This window comes from Anoplopoma fimbria, chromosome 9, assembly GCF_027596085.1.
Source record: "Anoplopoma fimbria isolate UVic2021 breed Golden Eagle Sablefish chromosome 9, Afim_UVic_2022, whole genome shotgun sequence".
Taxonomy (NCBI): Eukaryota; Metazoa; Chordata; class Actinopteri; order Perciformes; family Anoplopomatidae; genus Anoplopoma; species Anoplopoma fimbria.
The window spans coordinates 21,223,648-21,247,279 of record NC_072457.1 but is presented as its reverse complement, the minus strand read 5'-3'; the positions used below and the strand labels follow the sequence as shown (position 1 = coordinate 21,247,279).

The window sequence follows — 23,632 nt, the reverse complement described above, 5'->3', positions numbered from 1 at the left end:
TATTGTACGCAAAACCGAGAGAATATTTCTTCTGGAAGTGCAGTTAATGACAGTGTGGGCTCCAGAAGCTTGACAGAGTAGCATCGAGGGGCGGGGCTTAACAAAACGGTCAAATGCTCCTCAGAACAAACAGCTTTGCTTTTACATCACATTTTCAGCACAGATCCTTTGTCTTTGGGAGGTGTAACTTCAGATAAACAATCTGCACTTCTTCTGCAGTTCAACTAAATCTTATTCTGAGTTTAAACCATGGTCACCTAGTTTTCTAAGCTTTTGAAATGTCTTTTGGTAAAGAAAATGAGCAGGGCCCCACGCACAATGCAAAAAGATGGGCTGAGCAAAAGCAGATGAAATCAGTTTTTTAAATTCATATGAGTTACAGCCAAAGTAAACCGGCTGGTGAAATCACAGGGGAAAAAAGGTTGCAGAAGGGCAGTTGAAAATATAACAATAAATCCAGTAAATGTGCGACCACACACATGCAGTACAACGTAGAATAGAAATACACACGGACACAAAGACTGGTTCCCTGAGGAGAAGCAGAATGTGTTTAATTAGTCAATAAAAACGTGAAACACAGGACGAAACCAGGGCATTAGCTCTCTCCGACTTGTAACAACATCTTGTGTTATCTTTAGCTTAACCCACAGCCATCTTTAAAAGGAAAACATCCTTCTTCTCCTCTTCCTCTGAACCTCCTTGTTTTTGCTTTTTGGCACATTACAGAACAAGCAGGAGCAATGATTTTCAATAATTAATCCCCATTTAACTTCATAGGGCATGCTTGTACAGTTCACATTGATCAGAGATTCCACAGTTAATTGAATGCTCGGGGACAACCGGATTAATGAAAAAAAAAAGACCCTAAGAAAAAGAGTGGGGTTATCGCCAGCACACAGAAACACACACACATGCGTGTTGTTTTAGCATGACATTTAACTGCTCTGAAGGGCTTAATCTAATAGAAGCTTAGTATTACTAAAGTCATTCCTTATTAAATGTTTTTCAGCCTAACAAAACTATGCCCATTCTATTTTCCCCCAAATATTAACCTTTTTGATTCACAGTCATTCTGAATTTGAGGAATGTGAAGCACTAGGGAAACATTATGCAACCTCCCCTGCCACTGCTGCATTAATCTCCAGGTTGAGGTTGATGTATTGCTGTACATTTCGGTCTCGTCATTACCTCATGTTTCTGTTTTTAATATCAGGGGCACTTAGGCGTGCCGTAAAGCGTTCTGCCACCAAACACGACTGAGATAACAATAACACCACAGCCATGAATATTTCAGTCCCCAAAGGGTGCTATCAGACACAGGGTTAGCTCTCAATCATCCTTCAGGCACACACCTGGGACGCTAGCGTGGTGTGTGTGTGTGTGTGTGTGTGTGTGTGTGTGTGTGTGTGTGTGTGTGTGTGTGTGTGTGTGTGTGTGTGTGTGTGTGTGTGTGTGTGTGTGTGTGTGTGTGTGTGTGTGTGTGTGTGTGTGTGTGTGTGTGTGTGTGTGTGTGTGTGTGTGTGATGTGAGTGTGAGTGTGTTTTCCAACCAGCCATTCCATTTTTCTCCATTTGACTGAGCAAAAGTAGAGACTTTGGATGGCTGGATTTTGGTGGTGACCCCAGAGGCTAGAAACAGCCCAACACACACACACACACACACACACACACACACACACACACACACACACACACACTCACACACACACTCACACACATAATTGCACCTATTCCATCCCTTCACCCTGAGAGACAAAAGCAATAATAAGGCCATATGTCTCTGCGTGGTCCCGTATAGCTACAGGCCACAGTGGGCTGCATGCGTGCTGGAGACGCATGCCATCCTGTCAGCGCTGATGGACGGAGATGGGAGGCCCCAGTGAGTCACGCTTGCACATTTGTTTAGGGGCTGCTTGACCTTATGGGGTGCACAAACACGCGTCTATAAACACATGCATACACCGCGAGCTCTCGCACGCTCCAACAAAAATACAAGCACACGCAGAGTTCTAGAGGCCATCCATTGTTTCCCGCCTGACAATGAGGACAGGAACGTTTGGATAATGAGAAAATGTGCTCCAAGTGGTTTTGGATGAGGCGCCAAGGGGGATATTTGTGTTGTTGGTGTGTGTGTGTGTGTGTGTGTGTGTGTGTGTGTGTGTGTGTGTGTGTGTGTGTGTGTGTGTGTGTGTGTGTGTGTGTGTGTGTGTGTGTGTGTGTGTGTGTGTGTGTGTGTGTGTTTGGATGTTGCAGGGAAAGGGATGTTTTTTTAATTTTATTTGTTTGACTGTGTATGTGCGCTTGGGTTCAAATTCCCACTCAAATCCCTGTGCTGATTTGAAATGCTGCACTGTTAGATGTGATGTAAGAGATGATTAATATTTTGTAGTGAGTTTTGCTTTCATGTGATCTGACGAGACGTCTGTGTGTCGGCTGAACACATTCGGTCCGAGCCGTCCAGTAGAGCTCAGTGGAGAAGCTCTTCTGCGGGCCGTTTGACTCGTGCGCTTCCTCTCACACATGTTCAGCCAGCTTGTTACTCTCATCCAGTTTCACCTTTTGAAGTAGAGCCGTATTATTGCATTTCTTAATGGGTTTAATAAAAGCGGCTGTCTAATAAATCCTGGCTCTGTTTATTGGAAGGCAAGCGGGCCACTTCATTGTGCATCTAGTGCACAAATGGCCGTCTCTTTTCATAGGGCCCTTTCCATGGAAGTGGGTCACAAAAGTACACATCTGTGTCTCCTGCATGTCGTGTCACTAAGCTCATATTGCTTTTCTTTGTCACGTCTCTTTTCTTTCGTTAACCTCTTATCCACGAGGTCTCTCATCTGAACTGTGAAGATACATGACTTTTTGATCCCGAGTGTTCTCTGCTTTTCACTTTTGTTCTTCTTTCTTTTCTCGTCCTGCGATGCTCCTAAAGCAGTTCATTCTCACTGAAAAGCACTTTCAATTAAATTAAGCTATAATGTTGAATCAGAGAAGAAACGACGGCTCCACCCCCACTCCACTTCTTTTTTTTTTCTTCCTCTTCGTCAAAAAACTGTTGATCAGGATTTCTTAAATTGGACATGAGTTCAGTTTTGCTCATTTCAATCTGTCTAATGTGTCTTCTCCCTAGTTCCTGTGAGGGATGTTTAAATGCCATAGATATAACCAATCAATATTTGATATGGCCTTTTACATATTGTTACGTTCACTTATCGGATCTGTGAACAACATCACACATCTGTTACGACATATCCAGTGTGTGGGAATAATTACATGTTTCACTGACGTGTATTTTATCATGATTGATTGCTGGTATATACATTCACTTTTTTATAATAGCCTTAGTTTTATTTCTATGTAATACCATCTATCTATATGTTAAGCATCTTAAGCCACTTTGACTCTCTTTTTTGCCAAGTTAATATGTTTATGGTCCAACCACTCATTGGCTTAGTTCGTTCTTATATAGAAACAGAAGGCACATACAGTAGTTTTAAACTGTTAGTAGTTAAGAAAAACATATGTGCAAGGGTTTTGAAACCAGGCTTTCCAAGAGTTGGGGTCAGGTGTGTAGCCAAGATAAACAGTCTTGTGTTATAGGAAATGATGTCCACGCACTGACAAAAATACTTAGACGTTCAGATTCAAAATGACTCAGCTCCAGCAACTTAGGCCACAATGGCCAATCAGAAGAAATATAGTTAGAGTTTCCCTGTTGAAGTATGCTTTGGCAACTTGCCACAAGTAAGATATGATGATCAGATACATTTTTAGAAATCTTTGTTCTCTTACCATGTCCCAAATTACACCCGTCTCTCTATAAAGATATTTCAATAAAGTGTCTTTAAGGACACATTCATTCCATTTGCTTTACCTACTTTACAAAAATCTGGTGGGGTTTTTTCTGAGCTTCGAGAAAACCACTAGAAAAAAACTGTATTTGAGGGTTACAGGCTGTAGAAGGTCAGTGTCCTTACCTGTTAAACCCTTGTTCACATTTCAAATGAGAGAGGGCTCTCTCTGATACAGGGCTCCCCTCCTTCAGACTCCACAGGTAGCTGTCTGATGTTTCATGCTCAACATGGGTCCTCATGGGCCCAGATCACATGGAGCTCCTGTGGACTCACTTATTAAAGGCTGCAGCTCAAAGAGACTCAGAGCCTTACATCTTTTCTATGTGTAGCCACATCACTCTGTATTTATGCTATCAGAGTGGTGCCAACAGCAATAAATGAGTCAATAAATAAACAATGAACTATTATTTTTTATTTTAAAAAATGTACGTGTTTATGAAAATTCTATTTCAGTCCAAATAAAAAATATTTCCAACATTATATTTTTATTTTGAAAAAGAATTCAAGCATGCTTCTTTGGAACAAGTTAGAGATTTGCTGTAGCCCCTGAACACACCACCAACCACTCTCTATAGGCAGGTCTCCCCCAGCCTGTCAGGGATGCATTCGTGAACACTGTGACTTAGGAGGTCACTTGTAGGTGACTGTGGCTCAGTGGTAGAGTCCTTCAAGGGTCGTCCTTCAATCAGAGGATCGGCGATTCGATCCCCTGCTCCGCTTCCCCATTTCGATGTGTCCTTTGGTAGGACCCTTAAGCCTAAATTGCTCCTGCAGGCTGTTCCTGCAGTGTATGAATGTTTGGGAATGTTAAGTAGTGTCCAGATGGGTGCAAGGTGGCACCTTGCATGGTAGCCCCTGCCACCAGTGTATGAATGGGTGTAAATGGGTGAATGATGACATGTAGTGTTTAAGTGCTTTGAGTGGTCGGAAGACTAGAAAAGCACAGTCAAGTACAGTCAATTTACCATTTACCATCTTTACCAGCGGTGCTCCCTTCCACAGTTGTTGTGGGGCCCACCAGGGGCGTAAGTCGTCTACTGATGGGGGAACCATAACCAGGCGTTGCTTGCGCTTCTTGGCATTCAAACAAGAGTCTCGCAAAACTACTTCTTCAAGCTTTGCATATGCAACAGCTTCAGCAGCACACTTGCAGCCGCCATGAACCGCAGGGCCTGCGGTCAACGCGAGTCCCAGCCACACATGGCGGGAGCCCAAGCTGGCTTGAGACATCACACGGCCAGCGGCCATTGAAACTTCCTGAGTCAGATTATTCATTTGGCTGATGCTACAGTCCAGAATGTCATTCTGAGTTGGCGGGCTGGGGGCGTCAGTCTGGAAAGATACCAGTGAAACACTCAACAAATTTAAATTGTTAGCAGCAACAGCTGGCTACGCTCCGCCTTGAGTATTTTGTCACAATATTCCAGCGTTTCCTTGTCCTGCAGCAGCGGGTTAAAGGCTTCTTGCTTTCGGCTTGCCCTTGTCGCACAACGCATCACAGCGAAGCTTCAGAAATGATCCCATCGCTGGTCACTTTGAATCTCAGGAAGCGCTTGGCGAGCCGAGCCTGAACACCGCTTTCTGCCTGGTCTGAGGCACCCAAAGCTGACGTTGTTTAAATCCTTCTCGGCCAAGAGGCCAGGTTATTGAAGCTGAGACCCTGAATTCCTCCTTGTGATTGGAGTAGAGCATCATCCATAGAATCCAGTTGAGGGCGGAGCCACTGTGAGTTAGTACTTCTCAGAGGCAGGTCTTTTGCCGTCATCCCAGATTATGAGTCATCCGCCCTAAACCTGATACAGTATGTACGTGTGTGTGTACGTGTGTGTGTGTGTGTGTGTGTGTGTGTGTGTGTGTGTGTGTGTGTGTGTGTGTGTGTGTGTGTGTGTGTGTGTGTGTGTGTGTGTGTGTGTGTGTGTGTGTGTGTGTGTGAGGGTAAATCAGACTTCCTTACACACATGCACAGTAGGGATAAATATTTTTGCATCCCTGCATTGCAGCGACAGAGAATTTGGGACCCTGTGCGGCTTCGCTCTGAGATAAACGAAAGTCATATCAAATGGCTCTGAAATACGCTTGAAAAAAATTTGAGGAAAAATAACAGGGATTGTGTCCATGCCATTGATGATTCAGTGTCTCTGTAACTAAAAAATAAATTCCCCTCACAGCCAGTGATTAGTTGAGGAACAGTTGGTGAGCAAGGCGCACACAAGCGCTGCATATGGCTGTGTCGAAGCAGCATGAGGCTCTGCTGGTAGCTCATCCTAGTGGTTTTTATTTTTATATTTTTCTTCTTCTTCCAGCAGAGTCAGAGGGGAATTCTGACATTAGAAGGGCACATTGAAGCTACATCAATAGCACAGGGCTACAAAATGATAAACAGAGCAGCCTCCTCTGCTGTAAATTCACAGCATGCATCAGTCTTTGTGAAGGCACAGGTTAATGTACGGGCAAATGGATCCCATTGATGTGTGATTCGACGCGCTACTGAGAGGTGAGATGGAGAGATTGATCTGAAAGTGAAAGACAGCATGAGGGGAAGTGGGTAAACATTGGGTTTAGACAGAAAAATACTTATTTTTTTCTCTCTTTCAACCAGCCTCTCTCAGGCGAGATTACTGTTCCCATGGCAACGCAGCTGATTGCATGAAAATTGCTGTGGTTGTGGGAGCCATGGCAACACATTACATTATACTGGTGTTAAGAGCCTCCCTGCATGCGTCCCTATGTTGCAGTTTTTTGCGTTTACATACACATGTCACCTCGTCATGATGACACAAACACTAGGAGGCCGCTCCTGGTCACATTGGTCGCCATGGCGCCAGCGTGGCAACAAGTTGGAGCTCCTCAGGCTCCACCAACACCGCCTTGATCTTGGTTTTCCTATTCAAACAGAGATTATGTTTAGGAGACTAATCCCATGTTACAGGCGCATTACAGCACTGGTAGTGTGCTAGCCAGCCTGTATGCAGCAATTGGCATTTCATGGAGGCTTGAGTCATAGTATTGGCTTTCTCAAAGCATGTAGCCTACTTAGGTCTGTTTGTGTTTGTGTGTGTGTGTGTGTGTGTGTGTGTGTGTGTGTGTGTGTGAGGTGGGATATAAATATAGTCAAAGCCGTTTCAGATAGAAGTACTGAATGTTCTAGTAGGAGGTACTTGTGATAAAATCTTGGGTAAGTTTCAGGCCCGTTGCTCATCTGTTGTCTGTGTTTTTTTTACTCACTAGTGAATAGATTTATTGTCTTTTTTTCACACTGTTGGTTGGAGATGATGGTGGGTAAAATGTGCGCTGCACCTCCTTTAAAAGGCTACACACACACACACACACACACACACACACACACACACACACACACACACACACACACACACACACACACACACACAGCCCCTCACTCCTTGCATTCAGACAAGATATTTATTTCTCCAGTGGATTGTTTCAGAGGCAGAGCGTCTCCATGGTGATGGCAGCCCACAGATCAGGACGAGTAACGGAAGGAGGCGGCAGAGAGAGAGAGAGAGAGAGAGAGAGAGAGAGATGATTCCAGCTTATCTGCCACTGCTGTACACTTGTTGACACACATATATGCTGATGTGTATTCATACAGGCCGTTAATACTCTCTATTTCTCTCTCTCTCTTTCACTTTTCACTCCTGGTCTCTTGCTGCTCTCTCTCCGCCCTCCCTCCTCTCGCCGACTCTCACAGCCTCCCTCTACTGCTTCTTTATGTTTCTCAGTCTCCCAGATGCCATATGTTATACCAAGCTGCACAGTCATATATTATATAACTTCAACAAAATCACATTGCCCACTTCCTGATCAGCATACCAAGAGTGCATAAAACATAAAGGTTACTATTTTCTAGTAATAGTTGTTGTATTAGAAGCTGTAGTAGTACTAATACAAATAATACAAAAAACATAAAAATATATTTTTGTAATATACATTCTTAAAATTAAATTATAAGAAAGCCATTTGATTAAAATGGGTTTACAATGCAAATAATTATGAGTACCTCTGGCAGATCATTCCACAGTGTGGGTGTTTTAACAGCAAAGGCTTTGTCCTTAATCTAACTACGGCAACAACAGGCCGGGTCCTGAACCTTAAGACCCCAAACCTGCAAAATCAGTATCTTCTTTCAAAGGAATAACACAGACACATAATAAAATACATTTAAAAGAATACAAAATACAAAGGGAGTAATTCATCATCAACAAAGCTAATGTGAACAAAAGCATGCTGCAAAACCAGGGGGTGTCAGATATTATGCATAGTCATGTCTAGATATTTCCTGCATCACATAACACATTTGCATAAAAGAACATTTGTAGTATTTCACTACTGAATATTTAACACCAGAAATGAATCACTACGAATGCCTGTATACGTTTTGGCTCAATATCTCGATGTTCACGACATTTGTATATTAATATTTATAAAATAAGGTCTTTGATTTTACGTTTTGCGCTCTTTCTCACACCACCCCTCCCACTGCTTTAAACTGTGAACATGTTAGCCTTAAGACGAGAGAAGTAACCAGAGTCTTTTAATATGGGAGCAGATGTGTTTGGTTTATTGTTGTAGCTCTCATGAACATAGTGTTCAGCAGCAGCAGAAAAAAAAATGAAAGCTCTTGAAACTGCTGCACTGTTTGCTACCTGCCCAGCACCAAACAGCAGACAGACACAGTTAGGGACTAGCTGGTGAACAGACTGTAGTGGATATTTCTCTCGGGAGTTGGTGGGGAGCAAAACAGAGCGAACAGGAGAGTAAATATTGGACGTACGCTCACCAGGTGGCCAGAAAGATGACTATAAGAATGTTAAAGTGTTTCTGCTGGATGTGTAAATTTGCAGATGTTTGCTAACACGTAGCCACAACAACTTTGGTGATAATATGTCAATGTTGTGTTTACAGATCGTTGTGACGCGTGCTGCTACCAAAAATCTATTAAAACTGTTTAATAAAACGTTTAGTCCATCTTGATGTCAGTGTTGCGAAACATTCATCAATTTCATCAAAATCTTGTTTGCTCAGAAATGTTTTAATTACATATACCCATATTTGTGTATTTTTAAAGCTGTGGGTCTTGAGTCTGCACATTTTGCTTTTGGACCAAAGAACAAATGTTTGTATTTCTGACTCCTGACTTGAATTTTCCTCCCCAGGTACCTCATGAATGTGACATTTGAAGGCCGTAACCTGTCATTTAGCGAAGAGGGTCACCAGATGTTCCCCAAACTGGTCATCATTCTTCTAGACAAGGACAGACAGTGGGACAGGGTGAATATCTTCCTCTCCTCCTAACTTCTCTTACCTTTTCCCCCTCTTTTTTTCTTCCCTTTTCTCTCCTATTTTATTTGATCTTCTCTTTACTCTTCTTCTTCTCTTATACCGTCAAACTATCTCAGAGTCCTGTTCCGTCCTTCTCTCTTCCTCCAGTCTATCTCCTGCCTTTATTTTCCGCTCAGTGTCTGTGATGTGTCTGTCACGTCTTCATTTGGAGTGTCGCCCTGCCACTTGAAGTACCTGTTACAGTGGCCTGTATATCACACAGCCCTCCCTCCCACTCACTCCTGCAGGTTGGCAAGTGGGAGAGAGGCTCTCTGACGATGAGATACCATGTGTGGCCTCGCTTTGAGCTGTACTCTGCGGCGGAGGAGCGGGAGGACCACCTGTCCATCGTGACTCTGGAGGAGGCGCCGTTTGTCATCGTGGAGGACGTGGATCCGCTCAGTGGCACCTGCATGAGGAACACTGTGCCGTGCCGCAAACAGCTCAAACTCAGGTGATAATTTAGACATTAAAGAAATGTATAAGGTTTTGATGTTCTTTTTTTTTCCCCTTAAAAACTGAAATTTTTTCTCATGAGAGTGAAAAATCGGATTGTTTTTTATTGTGTGAACCCAGGATGAACATTGTAGCGTCAGGTGTTAAAAACAAAGTAAAATAAATCATTAAAAATCTTTCTGGTATACTGTGTAACCATCTGCATGTACTCAAAATAAAAAAATCAAACAAATCACTAGTATAATTACCCCATAAAACCCCAACAGCTGCATCAGTAGTTTAGCAGAATATTATTCAAACTATGAATGTAAACGGAAATATAGAAATTAATCAGTGTTATAATTAAAGGTGCATGTATTTGCAGAGACGAATGCTCACAGTCATGATTTTTTTTACATTTTCCTTGAATTGCTCTTTTTGCGTGTTTTGCCTCCTTTGTTTATTATTTTTACATCACTTCTGCATGCATCTTTGCTGGATTTCAAAATCTATTTTTGATAAACTGCTTACTTCACTACTGCTAACTAGATCATTGTCTTGGTTTCTGTTTCTGTTGTCCTCCCTCCCCTGCCTCTTCACCCTCTCCCTATCCACTTCACCTTGGTGTGTGATAATGAATTTTCTTCAATGGCCTCGTTTTCTATCACTGGGCTACCTGAAATCTCCTGAGGGCGTCTTACATCTTCTGGCTCAGTGCTTTTTTATTGACTGATCTTCGACCCTGTTCTTTTTCCTATTCCCCTATTCCCCTTTTCTCCTCTCAGTCAGTCTGTCTGTCTCTTCCTTCAAAGACACCTCACATACAGCATTTCAGGGATGGACAGCAATGTGCCACAGAGCATATGCAGGATTTCTCTCCAGCCGAATATACTCCATGAGTATCAGATGCACTGAGCTAGATTCATCTTTCATGTGCTCAAGCAGAAATACGTGGACACAGCCTTTAAAGTGCAATTTGTAAGATTATTATTATTATATTCCTTTATTGATCCCCATGGGGGAAATTCGAGTGTTGCAGCAGCTCAACTACACAGACACAGACAATAAATACACATACTATACAACAACATAAAGATAGAACAGGAATAAAAATGTGCAGTATAGTAAAAATGTACAGTATAATAAAAATGTACAGTATAAGATCTTGCCAAAATTCAATTTTAAAGCATTCAAAAAGATGAACTAATATTATGAACTAGATTTGAAGAAAAAATGTATAAGACATGTATGTATATTAATTATATGAAAATAATTAGTAAATCAATTGCGGCATCAAATTGGCATTAAAGGGGTTTTGAGAACGTGTGAGTCACTGAAACCACGAGATGTCATTGAGGACTTACAGCCATTAATAAAGGCCATAAAGAACCCAAAATGGTATGCACGGTATGCAGGATTAGCTGTGGACAGACACAGAGATGCAAACACTCACTCATGCACACACATGACCAAGAAAAATGTCTAAAATGATTGATGGATAAGCAAAAAAAAGTCGCCAATGAATGTTCTGTCGATCAACATTCATACTGGCATCAGGTGGTTTCAATGAGCAGTTCCTTGTTTCTTCTTTTTTAATGTGTGCTAATCAACAAAACAACCTGCTGGAGTTTTTGGATGACAACCTGCATACTCTCTCGGCACTTGTCCCCTGCTAGTCTTTACTTTAATTTCATCTCATCCCTGCTGCTGTCTTCTCTCTTTTGAATCTGCTAGTTTTATGGATCTAAGCCCAAACAAACTTGTATTTTATGGATCTAAACCCAAACAAACTTGTACTCCTGTTCTCCTTTCTTTACTTCCTCTCTGTACCGCCTACTAGCAATCAGACAGGCGATTCAGGGATTTACATCAAGCGCTGCTGCAAAGGTTTCTGTATCGACATCCTGAAGAAGATCGCCAAGGCTGTCAAGTTCACTTACGACCTCTACCTGGTCACCAACGGCAAACACGGCAAGAAGGTTAATGGGACATGGAACGGCATGGTTGGTGAGGTGAGGACACGTCTCTGTATTTTACACACAAACACTATGACCCCGTTTTTTCCACATGTTCTTGATCAAATACTGGCTCTGATTCTGTTTCACTGAACCGTAGCGGACAGATGTTTTTTTTTTTCATTGAACTATTCTCTTAAAAGTGGCGTGCATTCAGCATGCCTCCCTGAAGACACGCAACTCTAATTATATTCACACAGGGAGACATGTGTTGAAAGAATGTCAAAATAATCTGCTTCAAGTTACAGGGGTAAATTATAGTGCTATTTCAGAGGGAAATTTGTTTACCAAACCTCTCTCTCTCTCTCTCTCTCTCTTTGCATTTGTTTAATGGAGCCTGATGGAGGTCATTTTTAAATGTGTTACACTAGAATGTGAAACAACAGCTATGGATTAATATGTCTTAAATTCAATTCCGTATTCATTTATTCATTGTGCCTTATGTTTATTTATTCAACATATGTGTGCATGTTTGTTGTTCCCTTTTGAATCTTTTTTCCTCTGCTCATCACTTTTGCTGCTCTTACAGCAGTGTGTAATTCACTATTCTTTATAAAATGAAGACAACGCACAGACTATATTGCTATTCAAAATGCAAAATTAAATTAATATAGAGAGTAAGTATGTAATCTTATACTATATTACATACAGCATTACTACAACTGGTAAGAGTGTTTTGGTGCCCATGGGAATTTATTTTTATTATAGAGCTAATTATATTGTCAGAGCGTCTCTTTCTCTGTGTTTCTGTCAGCCATCATGCTGCACTTGTTCCCCACAACCGGGCCTGAGGGGGAACTGTGATCAGCTCTGCAAAACCTCTGGAGGAGGACAGTGAGGCACCTAATCAGAGATGGAGAAAGAAAAAGACATAGAGAAAGAGAAAGAGATTGGTGGAGAGAAGGCAAGAGAGAGAGAGAGAGAGAGAGAGAGAGAGAGAGAGAGAGAGAGCAGCCCCAGGGAAAGACCCACTTCTTTCCTGCACACATTAGACATTCACCGAAACCTTTACAAATCAATGTGATGTGCAGTTTAATTGATTATCGCATAGAACGAGCCATTTTATTACTATCTAAAGAACGTATTTGAGTTAAAACATCCAGGGTAAAAAATGACAGTATTCAACGTCCACCTACTGTAGATCTTGTTTTAAAATTCCTGAAACATAAATCAGCATAAAGACAAGGCTATGCAAATGTGCAGTTCACGCATGCATGGATGCATTAGCTCATCTCCTGAAATGCCTAAGCAAGCAGCTAATGATTTCATTTGAATGAGGAGGGCTAACAGGAAAACAGAATGAGAGAGAGGAAAAATAAATAAAGCAGACCTATGAGGAAGTGGACAAACAGAGGGGGGGGGAACAGAGCGTAGGACTCCTGCTCACTCTGGCATACATATCGCTTATTAACACAGTCTTTTGTGCTCCATTTTTATTCATGGCCCGAGGCTCCAGAAACTTAAATATACCTGAACACACTCAGAGAGATGCTGGGGTCGATGGGGAGTCTAATAATGACCCGTTGTTGAAACGTTCACCTTCTCTTACTACTTGGCAAAGATGGTGTCTTGTGTACGAACTGCAGCGCTGACTTATTTGCCCCAAATTGTTCTTTCACCTCTCTGTTTTCACCGCTATCCTGGGAATATTCAGCACTGACCTTCCACGTTCCTCCTCCCCGTCTGTCTCTGTCTGTCTGTGCTTGACCCTCAGGTGGTGCTGAAGAATGCCCACATGGCAGTGGGTTCGCTCACCATCAATGAAGAGAGGTCCGAGGTCATCGACTTCTCTGTGCCCTTCATTGAGACGGGGATTAGTGTCATGGTCTCCCGTAGCAACGGCACAGTGTCCCCCTCCGCCTTCCTTGGTGAGGAGACAGGCACCTGGTGCTTTTGGCAGATGTACAAAACGATTTAGAACACTCACATGCACACACACAAACACACTCAAATATTGAACAATATATGCACAGTCACGCACTGAGTACAAGTGGTTTTTCACAAAACAAGGATGCTGTTTAATTGCGTTGATTGGTTTGTTCCAGCAGCACAAAACATAACAAGTTTGGTTACATGGTGACATTAAACTCAGCTGAAAAGCTGTATATTCTTCTGTGAACATCACAAAATACTGAAATAAACACACTTGTATGCAGCATTATCTTGTGAAAGCACTATGGTTGAGCTATTCTTGACCTATTATTATATATTTGGAAACTGTAACTGACAAAAACAACCTCAGCGGAAGGTCCATTTAGTGGCTGTTCTGGAGCTTTTAATCGTATCGCACACACAAGCCGTCATGGAAAAATTCCCATCGTTCTGAACACTTGAAAGACGTCTGTCTCCTTGCTTTAAAAAGTCTTAAAGTTCTAAACGTTGTCATCCTTAAGATTTCAGTCCTGGTTGATATGGCGACACTTGTTGTTGCCGTGGGAACAGCGAGGGTGGTTCAATACTACAGGTCCCAGAATTCTGGAGGCAGCAGACGCTCGTTGAGCAGCTGTAGTATTTTGTTTACAGAGCAGTCAAACGAGCTTAATAAGGAGGTCAGACAATTATTGTACTATTTCCAACATGTCATGAGCGAGGTGATGTCATGTTTTCCACACAACAGCAGGGCACAGAAGCGGCGGTTACCTTGCTGAGGAGATGCAGGTGTCACGGCTCACTGTGGCTGCACCTGCTTGTTCCATTACTCCCACTAATATATGAAATAGATCCCCAAAGTGTTTTGTAGACATATTTAAGATGAACTTTGGCTGTCAGCGCTGTGATATAGAATTTCAATGTGAACCAGCAGCAGGAGTAACTTACTGGAGCTCAAGTAGAGCTGTGGAGTGGACAGTAAAACAGTGAGGCTTTTACCAATTTAATGAGAAAAAGGGCTCAAAATGAAATTTAAATTGGAACATTTACAACTCCATCCGCTGATAAAGATTGTGCGATACAACTGAAAGCGCCAGAGCAGCTCCTAAACCGACCTTGTAGTAAGATTTTCCTATTAACTGCAGTACTATATTGTCACAGACTGTTCTGTGTGTGAAAATTGCAAAGCAGGGTGCAAGTGGTAGAAAATGTGCCCAGTGAGTACATCTGTCCATTCACACATACCAACCTCCCTCTCAGTTTCTCTCTTGAGAAGTGCTTGTTACTGTTCACACAAACGCAGGCAGAATCCATCACTGTGCAACAATGAGCAACACAGTGCATAGCGTCTGAATACAAGTAATCATGTTGATACCAGGGGGGGTTTTATCATTTTCTTTAATTTGGTTTAATCAAATTCCTCTCTCTGTCTTTCCACAACCCTCCCTCCTGTCCCTTCCCATGTCCTCTGCTCTCTCTCTCCCTGTCTGTGTTTTAGAGCCCTTCAGTGCTGATGTCTGGGTGATGATGTTTGTGATGTTGCTGTTGGTGTCAGCCGTGTCTGTGTTTGTGTTTGAGTACTTCAGCCCCGTGGGTTACAATCGCTGCCTGGCAGATGGGCGAGGTGAGACAATTGCACTCACTCACACACACACACACACACACACACACACACACACACACACACACACACACACACACACACACACACACACACACACACACACACACACATGCTCAGACACGCACACCATCAGACCCACTCGACGCATGCTCCAAAAAAGTGGCAATGAGGTTCATTTTCAGGCGACCTCACGTGCTGCATTGAAGACTTAGTCGGCATGTTTTGTTACCTTGAATGCAGCATTCAAACAAAGCCCCACATGTGCTAAAGTACTTTGACAATCCCTTCTGAATGAGCGTGATTGGAGCGCTTTCTACTCGATGCCGTGGAGTACTTATCTCTATCTGCAGTCACTTAAGCTCTTTCACTAATGAAAAGGATCATTGACAAGAGCCCGATAGGTGATCTGAAGTATTCTTAGCGGCACAGTGTGAACAAAGACTCCTCCGTTCTTGCATTACGTCTTTTTTATTTTATTGTTGCCGTTCTCAAATGCTACACACACCATCTAGGGTTGTAAAACCGGCAAGGACACTTAAGTGGATCTATTACCATACATTGGAAATATGTGTCAGGTTCAATGGTGTTTGACAGTATGGAACAACACTGTGCTGTTGAATCAAATTCTGTTCCAGCGGGCCGTTCGAATCAATTTGCCCTCAAAATCGATGGTTCAGATTCAATCTATTTTTTTCTCCAGGTTTTATACACGCAGCTCTGTTTGACTCTCAGGATTGCATTAGGCTGCCACAACGGCAGCCACTCAAGATAACATCAGAGATGTGTTATATGGCTGCTCATAGCTTTCTTTTTTTTTTTTTTTTTTTTTTTTTTTTTTAAATCAAGGACAGGGGAGGGAAGAGTAATGGTGTTTGGTTTGGAGTTATGTCAGTGTTTTCTGACTGTCTTCTGTCAACAGTGTATAGTGTGCTTGGATTAATCACTAGGTTATGCAAAGCTGTTGTCCTTTACTGCTGCTCCAGCTGTAATATAATTGTGGCCTGCTGCGTGCCGATCTACCCCCCGCCCCCTTTTCTCTCTCTGCCTCCCTGTCTGTGATGCCACAGAGCTACAGCAGGTAGTGCTTCCACCCTGATACCTCGTCATGCTGCCATCACGGTAGGTGGATCAGAGGTAGTCTGTAACAGTGGGTTGTCACGGATGCAGCTGAGAGCGCATGTGGATCCTGCGATCCCTGACAAACTAAAAGATGGGAATAAATCCAGTCTTTGTCGCCGCCATCCATCAAGTGCCTCCCACAACGGCGGTCACAAGCAAATCAAGATAAAGTGAAGTAGCACCTGGGAATCTGTGAAACTGATTTCTTGCATCCTCTTTCCTCTGTCATCTTTCTTTGTACCCCTCTCTCCCTCCCTTCTCTTCCATGACTCTCCCAGAACCCGGTGGCCCCTCCTTCACCATCGGTAAGGCCATCTGGCTGCTTTGGGGTCTGGTTTTCAACAACTCCGTCCCCGTGCAGAATCCCAAAGGGACCACCAGTAAGATCATGGTGTCAGTGTGGGCCTTCTTCGCTGTCATCTTCCTGGCCTCCTACACTGCCAACCTGGCTGCCTTCATGATCCAGGAGGAGTACGTCGACCAGGTGTCGGGCCTGTCGGATAAAAAGGTGTGAAATCAGGGCAATCTGTGGGGCCGTGTGGCGGGGGAGCGGGCGCGTGAAAGTACGTAACCTGGAGTGTTGTGAGACCAAGGGTGGAAGGCTTTTTGGAGTTTGTGTGAGTAGATTAGAGTCTGTGAGTGGGTTCACGGTTTAGGGCTGCCACTAAAGATTGTTTTACATTTATTATGTATTTTATTTGACCTTTATTTATACAGATTATGAGTCTTTTTTTTAATCATACAATTGAATGATCAGGGTTTTGGTAGGTTTTTGGTAATGAATGTATTGGCTCAGTATGACTACTATCTGTGGCTCAAGCTGCGTGTTTCACAATGCTAATTAGTTTTCATGCAATCTCAATCGCAACACATGGTTTTCAGGCTGAGGGGAGGAGATTCCTGTGCAGCCAGTCATCCTATTATAGTAATACAAATTAATAATTTATTGTATATATATATTTAATAGATATATCAAAGTAAGATATTCCTCAATCTTTTTTTAGGAATCTCCCTGGGTAGAGGTACCGCTCATGGGGAATCACTGGTTTGGTTAAAAAAAAAAAAGGCATGTAAAAAATACCCATCACATTTTCTTAGAGCCGAGGGTGATTGTTTTCCAATTGCCTGTTTGCCTAAACCTAATTTACAAAGATATAAAACAAAGAAAAGCAGCAAATCCTCCAATGTGAAAAGCTGGAACCAGAAAATGTTTGATTAACAGATTGATTTAATGATTAAACGATTATCAACATTGTCCGTGATTGACTGAGCTTCTTGAATTGCTTTTCTATGAATTGGGCTCTACAAATAAACTTGAACTTACATTTTATTTATCCACTTACTGAAACAATTTGTTGACCAATCAATTAGTCGAACAACAGAAAAATGAATCAGCTGCTTTTTTGATGTCTTATATGATTCTAAACTGAATGTGTTTTGCGTTTAGGACTGTTAATACAAACTGTCAGCTTGGGCCTTAGAAATAATGATGGGCATTTGTACGTTTTTTTCTAACATTTCATAGGCCAAATGATTAATTCAGAAATCGATTCAGTTATGAAAGTATTCATCAGTTGCAGCCCGACACAAATCGTCTGAATTGAGGATCTTTATTTTTGAACTTGATCTGGGTACGGTACATGTTTGTCTATCTATTGGGCTCAACTCAAAGCATTTCACTAATAAGTTTCCTGTTTCTGTTTGACGAAACAGTTCCAGAACCCTAACGAATTCTCGCCGCCATTCCGGTTTGGCACTGTGCCCAACGGGAGCACAGAGCGCAACATCCGCAACAACTACCGGGACATGCATACTTACATGACCAGCTTCCACCAGAAGAATGTAGACGAGGCGCTGTACAGTCTGAAGACCGGGTGAGGAGGGGGGGTGAGACAGAGTGGAGGATGGAGAGACAGATGATGGGGGTGATGAGAGGAGAGAGGGAGTTGAAAGGATCCCAGCAGGGAGAAAAAGAGACGAGCGCGATGAAGCTGTGAGGTCCTGAGCTGATGCAATACAGAGGAAAGATGATGAAGGAGTTAGGAGAGGGAGACAGAAGGAAGAGGGAGCATTCTGGGTGATGTTCGTGGGCAGCCAGTGGAGCTGTGTATCAGCCAGCGGCACCCAGAATAGCAGCGTAGCTTGTGGTTACAGTGAAAGCTAGCTAATATTCACCCTCTCTCTTCTTTTCCTTTTCACTCTTTCTCTCTCCCTGTCTCTCCAATGTGTTCATCAACCGCTGCTTTAGGATTAAGAATGCAAAGTATTGGGGTATCTGGGTTTTGGTGAGAGTTTGAGCTGAATGACCACAGAGGCACCGTTTGATGGTAGTTTGTCGCCAAGCTGGAGGCTGTCATATCAGTTAACCTATGAAATCAGTCAGGGTTTGATCTGGATAGAATAGAATACAGAGACATGTTTAAGCTGACAGTATGTTGATTACATATATTAAGGCAATAGTTGTTTGTATTTCAAGTTTTCTGAAATTGTGTGTTCAAATATGCAAACGAGACATTATCTTATAAATATGTACTAATTTGCAAAGATTTCAAGAGCAGAAACCCTAAATAATGCCAGGATCAAAATTCTTGTTTCATTTTGTTAACATATAAGAGTCAAAGGTTTTTACAGAGATCACTTTGTATCACTCCATAAATCAGAAAATAAATTCAGCCAGGTTTTTAGTAATAAAATGTTGTATGAATCAAGCTAAGATTAGTATATATACAAACCCCTTTGAAAAAACCTACAGAATATAGATAGCAATGAAACTGGAGAGTTTGGTGTTTGTAGGTGCAACTGAATTAGAGATTTCCGGCTCAGGAAATACAAATATTTAGAGAAAACTGTATGCATACATTTGGAAAACACTACAGGTGAATAGGGTAAAACAAATTGATATCACCATGAAACTTCCCTAGTTGATGTTACTTTCATTAAGACAAAGTATTACAATAAACACAAATGTGTACTCTGGATGTTTTACTTTCCACTAGTCTGTAATAAGACATGTTATGGAAGCAAAATAGCCCAAAATCTTACAATCGACCATTGCACGAAAAACATATGTTTGCCGGTAGTTTCTCATCTTAATAAAGATTACTTCTTGATCTTGAAATTAAACACAAGGTCAAACTTACCTATTTAGTTTTTTAAGATGTGAGCGAAAGTGATCTTTGTTTTAGATTAGGTGTTCTACTCTTAAATACAGAACCGAAGAACAGTACGGAATAGAATAAAAATAATCAGTGATTTTATCAAACATCACTCCTAGCCGGACCCCTATATATTTGTGAGAGTTCAAAATCAAAGCAAAATATATCTGAGCTATATAGAAGCCTTATTGTGTCCATAGCATGCACACTGCCTTTTCATAAATATCCCTCAATGCAATGTTCTGCCTGGTAACAATTTATTTCATGGAGACATACATTTCTTATCATTTCCTTGTAAGTTTCCTTTATACAACTATGCAATTTGGCATTAATTATATAGAAATAAAGAGCGATAGTTCACAGTTTCAATTAATTAATTCCAATTAAATGCTAAGCCAGCGTTTCCTAGTGTTTTACTCAGAGCACAGCAGGTCGCCTGAACAGGCAGAAATGTGCATATGCAATTCAACATTAATGGAGAATACAGTCTCCAATAACGCATGACTAATGAATGAATATTTACTTGGGTTGAAATGGAATAGTTCCTACAGTACATGGAAATAACTCCTGAAATCTACTCTATAATTAGTGTCAAATGACATGACTCCTCAGGAAAAATTCCAGAAATTTTAAGGAAACAACAAACCACTTCTGCAATATCAAAGTGTTCTTCTAACGCATTTTTGTTCCGTGGCGCTCTGCAGCAAACTTGATGCCTTCATCTACGACGCGGCGGTGTTGAACTACATGGCGGGCCGAGACGAGGGCTGTAAGCTGGTCACCATCGGGAGCGGCAAGGTGTTCGCCTCCACCGGCTACGGCATCGCCATCCAGAAGGACTCCGGCTGGAAACGAGCCGTGGATCTGGCCATCCTCATGCTGTTTGGAGATGGTATTTTTTTTTTTTTTTTGGGATAAAGAGGCCTTATGAATATCATCATCATGAAGCAATAATGGTGGCATTTCTATTTGGCTTTTATCTGTTGCTTTGGATGAAACAACAAAAACAGATAATCTGATTTTTATAGCTGCTGCTGTTGATTGCCACTTTAATGTAGAAATACACACACAATAGCTCATATCCATCTCATTTGGAAGATAATGGTTTGAATGGTTTCCTATTTGTATTGTAATATCCTCAGAGTGAATATCCCATTGAAAAGGGCCTAAACATCGTGACACCTTCTCAGAGGACGACAGAGGATATTACTGGACGACCAAATTAACTTCCCTTCAGAGTTCAATCAGTGTTACAGTTTAAAAAAAACAACAACATAGCGATCATTCAGGTTGACAATCGCAAAAATGAAGTTATTCTCTCCTCAGTGCATTAAAGTTGGAGACAGGAAGTCGTCAAAGCAGTTGTGACGGAGCTGTGACTCAGAAGGTGGTCTGTGTTTGTTGTGGTATCAAGCTAAGGACCTTCTGGTGGATCCGGGCAGCTGATGAGTCCTCCTGAGCCGGACTGTTCACAGTTCAGTCCTCAATCGACAGTGAGGTACCAGCAGGCCTGAGAGGCTGCAGCTGGAGAAGTGAACGCTTGACTGTGGAAGGAGTTTGTTTGTTTGCTTGGTTGCTCAGGAGGTTCTGGCAGCGTGCACTGCGAAGGCTTTTTTTTCCAGGGACAAGAAATGTCCCTTTCAGATTAGAAAGGGACAGCTCACCCCAACACTTTAATACATTTTACCTGTAGAGCTGTTTAGCAATCAAGTTAGTTCATTCATGAAAGCACTCACAACAAGGTCTGTGGATTATCTTGGGTAACCTTGTAATGAAGTGAAATTTCAGTTTAGTTTTTTAAAATGTTTTTATTTGGCGCTTTGAGTACCGTAAACCGAGTGCCATATACTCCTGTTATATTTGAGAGAAGGCAGACATCTCTACGGCCGATATCTCAAACACCAGGCAACTCACACCAAAACAATCTAAGCTGATAAATAGCTCTACAGGTGGAGAGGACAAACGCGTGTTTCAAATTTTTGGGTGCATTGTCCCTTTAACTAAAGATCGTTAGAAGGAGCCCTGTGGATGTTGTTGGACTGCTTTAATTGTCTGATTTCTTATCAGTGTCACATGGACTGACAGGGGAAACTTTAATAGTTTGATTTGTCACCAGAATCTGAGTGTGAGAGCTTTCTGGTATGAACAATGTTTACAAAATCACTTCTTTCTTTAATCTTTACATATTTAAAGTTAAATCCCTCTCTGATTTAGACTAGTGTTAAGGTTTCTAAGATGTTCTCTCTGACAGCTTGTAAGCTTCATTAGAAGGATCAGACATAAAGGCTGCAAAACTCAGCCTAGGATTTTGAAAAGTGCGTAAATAATTTAAGCCCTTTACTACCTCCAGTGGCTGCTAAGTGATGTGCAGGGAGTAGCCTACTATGTGCAGTAGTAGTGTTCATAACAAGCACACGTGTCATTGTAGAAATGATTAGTGAAGCACCGTTACACCAGCTGATTAATTCACTGATGTGAATCATCAGTCAGTGTCCCATCACTGTACTTAGAGGAGAAAGCAGCCATCATGATACTGCAGAGCAATACTCTCAGTTTGTAGGTCGGCTTTTTGTTTTTTGGAGCCCCAGCTGTTGTTGTGTGTTTTGGATAGTGACCAAATAAAGTCGGCAGGGTGTCGGGGAGAGAATGACGTGTGCAGTGATCCACAAGGACCTCTGCATCAAGCTGCTGCTCTGTCATGATGAGAGGATGGTTTGTGCGTATTGTTGGCCAATTCGTAATAGGATGCCTCGGAGGGGCAGTTCCCATGAGTATGGACGGATAATGACACAATAGACCTTCCCAAACAGACATTCCCCTCCTGCCTAACGACGCCTGCATCATAACTATAAAGTGCTTCTGTGTTGGTTGAAAATTAAACAATGCAACTGAACTTTTGAGATGAAGTGAGTCTGTTTAAACACTTCCTGATCCACATACTATTCTCACTACTATAGGACATCACAGGAAACCATCAATCTGTGATGCAGGTTTTAATTTCTTAATGTTGGTTATTCTGCTATCAAACATGATATATAAAACATGTTTTACACAAAATTCTCATCACAAGGTCTACTGATATCATTTTTCTTTACTTCAGGATTTTCAAGGTTAATCATTCGATGTATGGACACCTAAAATTACACACTAAGAAGACAACTGAGTAAACTCCATCTGTTGGGGAAAATCGCAAGATGTATATGAAGACCAACTAAGAATATTTAAATTGCTTTAGTAATTTGAATGTAGGCTTACCATAATACAGAAATATACTAGAAATGTACATCAGATCTAAAAAACATCCCTACTTCTTACTGAAGCCTTAGACTTTTCATAGAGGAATGTTAACAACAGTCATTGGCTTAGGGGCCTTTTTCTATTTTCTGACATTTCATAAATCTAACAATAAATCGATTAATTAAGAAAATAATTAGAAGGAGAAAAGCTGCCAGAATTTGGAGGGAAAACAATGTGTCGGTCGCTCTACTCGTTTCGTTGCCACAGTGGCCCTTTAACAGGTGCTAGAAAGTGAAAGTAAATGAATAGATGAATGCTGTGAAGCAGAAATTGTTGTTGACTGATGAGTAAGATAGTATTTTCTTTTTCTTTACCAGCAGTGTTTTCATTGGGCTGGTTCTGACCGGTACACACTACATTTTTGTCATTGGCTTACCGTGACTTTTTCTTGTGCACTTGTACTTCTCACAAGCTGCCGGTACTCTTCTCTGCTCTCTCCATATCAGGTGCTCTGGGCGATTCATAATTTAGCGAGGAAGCGGTGAGAGAGAGCGTGCTTTAAGTTATCGTTGCAATGTTCACCTCCTTTTTGTGAAATAATTTGTGAAATGTTCAGAAGAAGGCTGTAATATGTGTGTATAATAAGATCATTATTTGATAAAATGATGAAATAATGATTTAACTATCGCACGTTTTGTCTTTAACCTTTTTGGGGCATTATCTATAGTAATAATAAGGGTTCAAAATGATGTAAAAATTATACGTTTTAAATCAAAAACCTCAACATTTTCCTGAGGGAGGACCCCTAAAGCCGATATTTACTATAGCTTTAATTCACTGTAGAAATTCAGATTGTGTCTCTTTATCCTGCTGCATAATATGTACGAGCATCCTTACTGTGAAACTGCTCCTAAAACCTGAATGAGTAGCTCACACTGCACACCTGTGTGTCTGCCTGGCTGGTGTGGATTCCAGACTATAGACATCCTAT

At 41.7% G+C, this 23,632-nt stretch overlaps 1 protein-coding gene across 1 annotated transcript in view; it reads left to right on the top strand.

Annotated features, from left to right (window-relative positions):
- The window catches only part of grin2bb (glutamate receptor, ionotropic, N-methyl D-aspartate 2B, genome duplicate b), an 85,854-nt gene that overhangs the window by 50,287 nt on the left and 11,935 nt on the right, over nucleotides 1-23,632 (top strand). Inside the window, exons 6-13 of the mRNA XM_054603863.1 lie at nucleotides 9,022-9,136; nucleotides 9,436-9,641; nucleotides 11,463-11,634; nucleotides 13,352-13,505; nucleotides 15,005-15,130; nucleotides 16,528-16,757; nucleotides 17,963-18,123; nucleotides 20,109-20,296. Of these exons, the coding sequence (XP_054459838.1) occupies nucleotides 9,022-9,136; nucleotides 9,436-9,641; nucleotides 11,463-11,634; nucleotides 13,352-13,505; nucleotides 15,005-15,130; nucleotides 16,528-16,757; nucleotides 17,963-18,123; nucleotides 20,109-20,296 (1,352 nt within the window). The remainder of the gene's footprint in view (nucleotides 1-9,021; nucleotides 9,137-9,435; nucleotides 9,642-11,462; nucleotides 11,635-13,351; nucleotides 13,506-15,004; nucleotides 15,131-16,527; nucleotides 16,758-17,962; nucleotides 18,124-20,108; nucleotides 20,297-23,632) is intronic.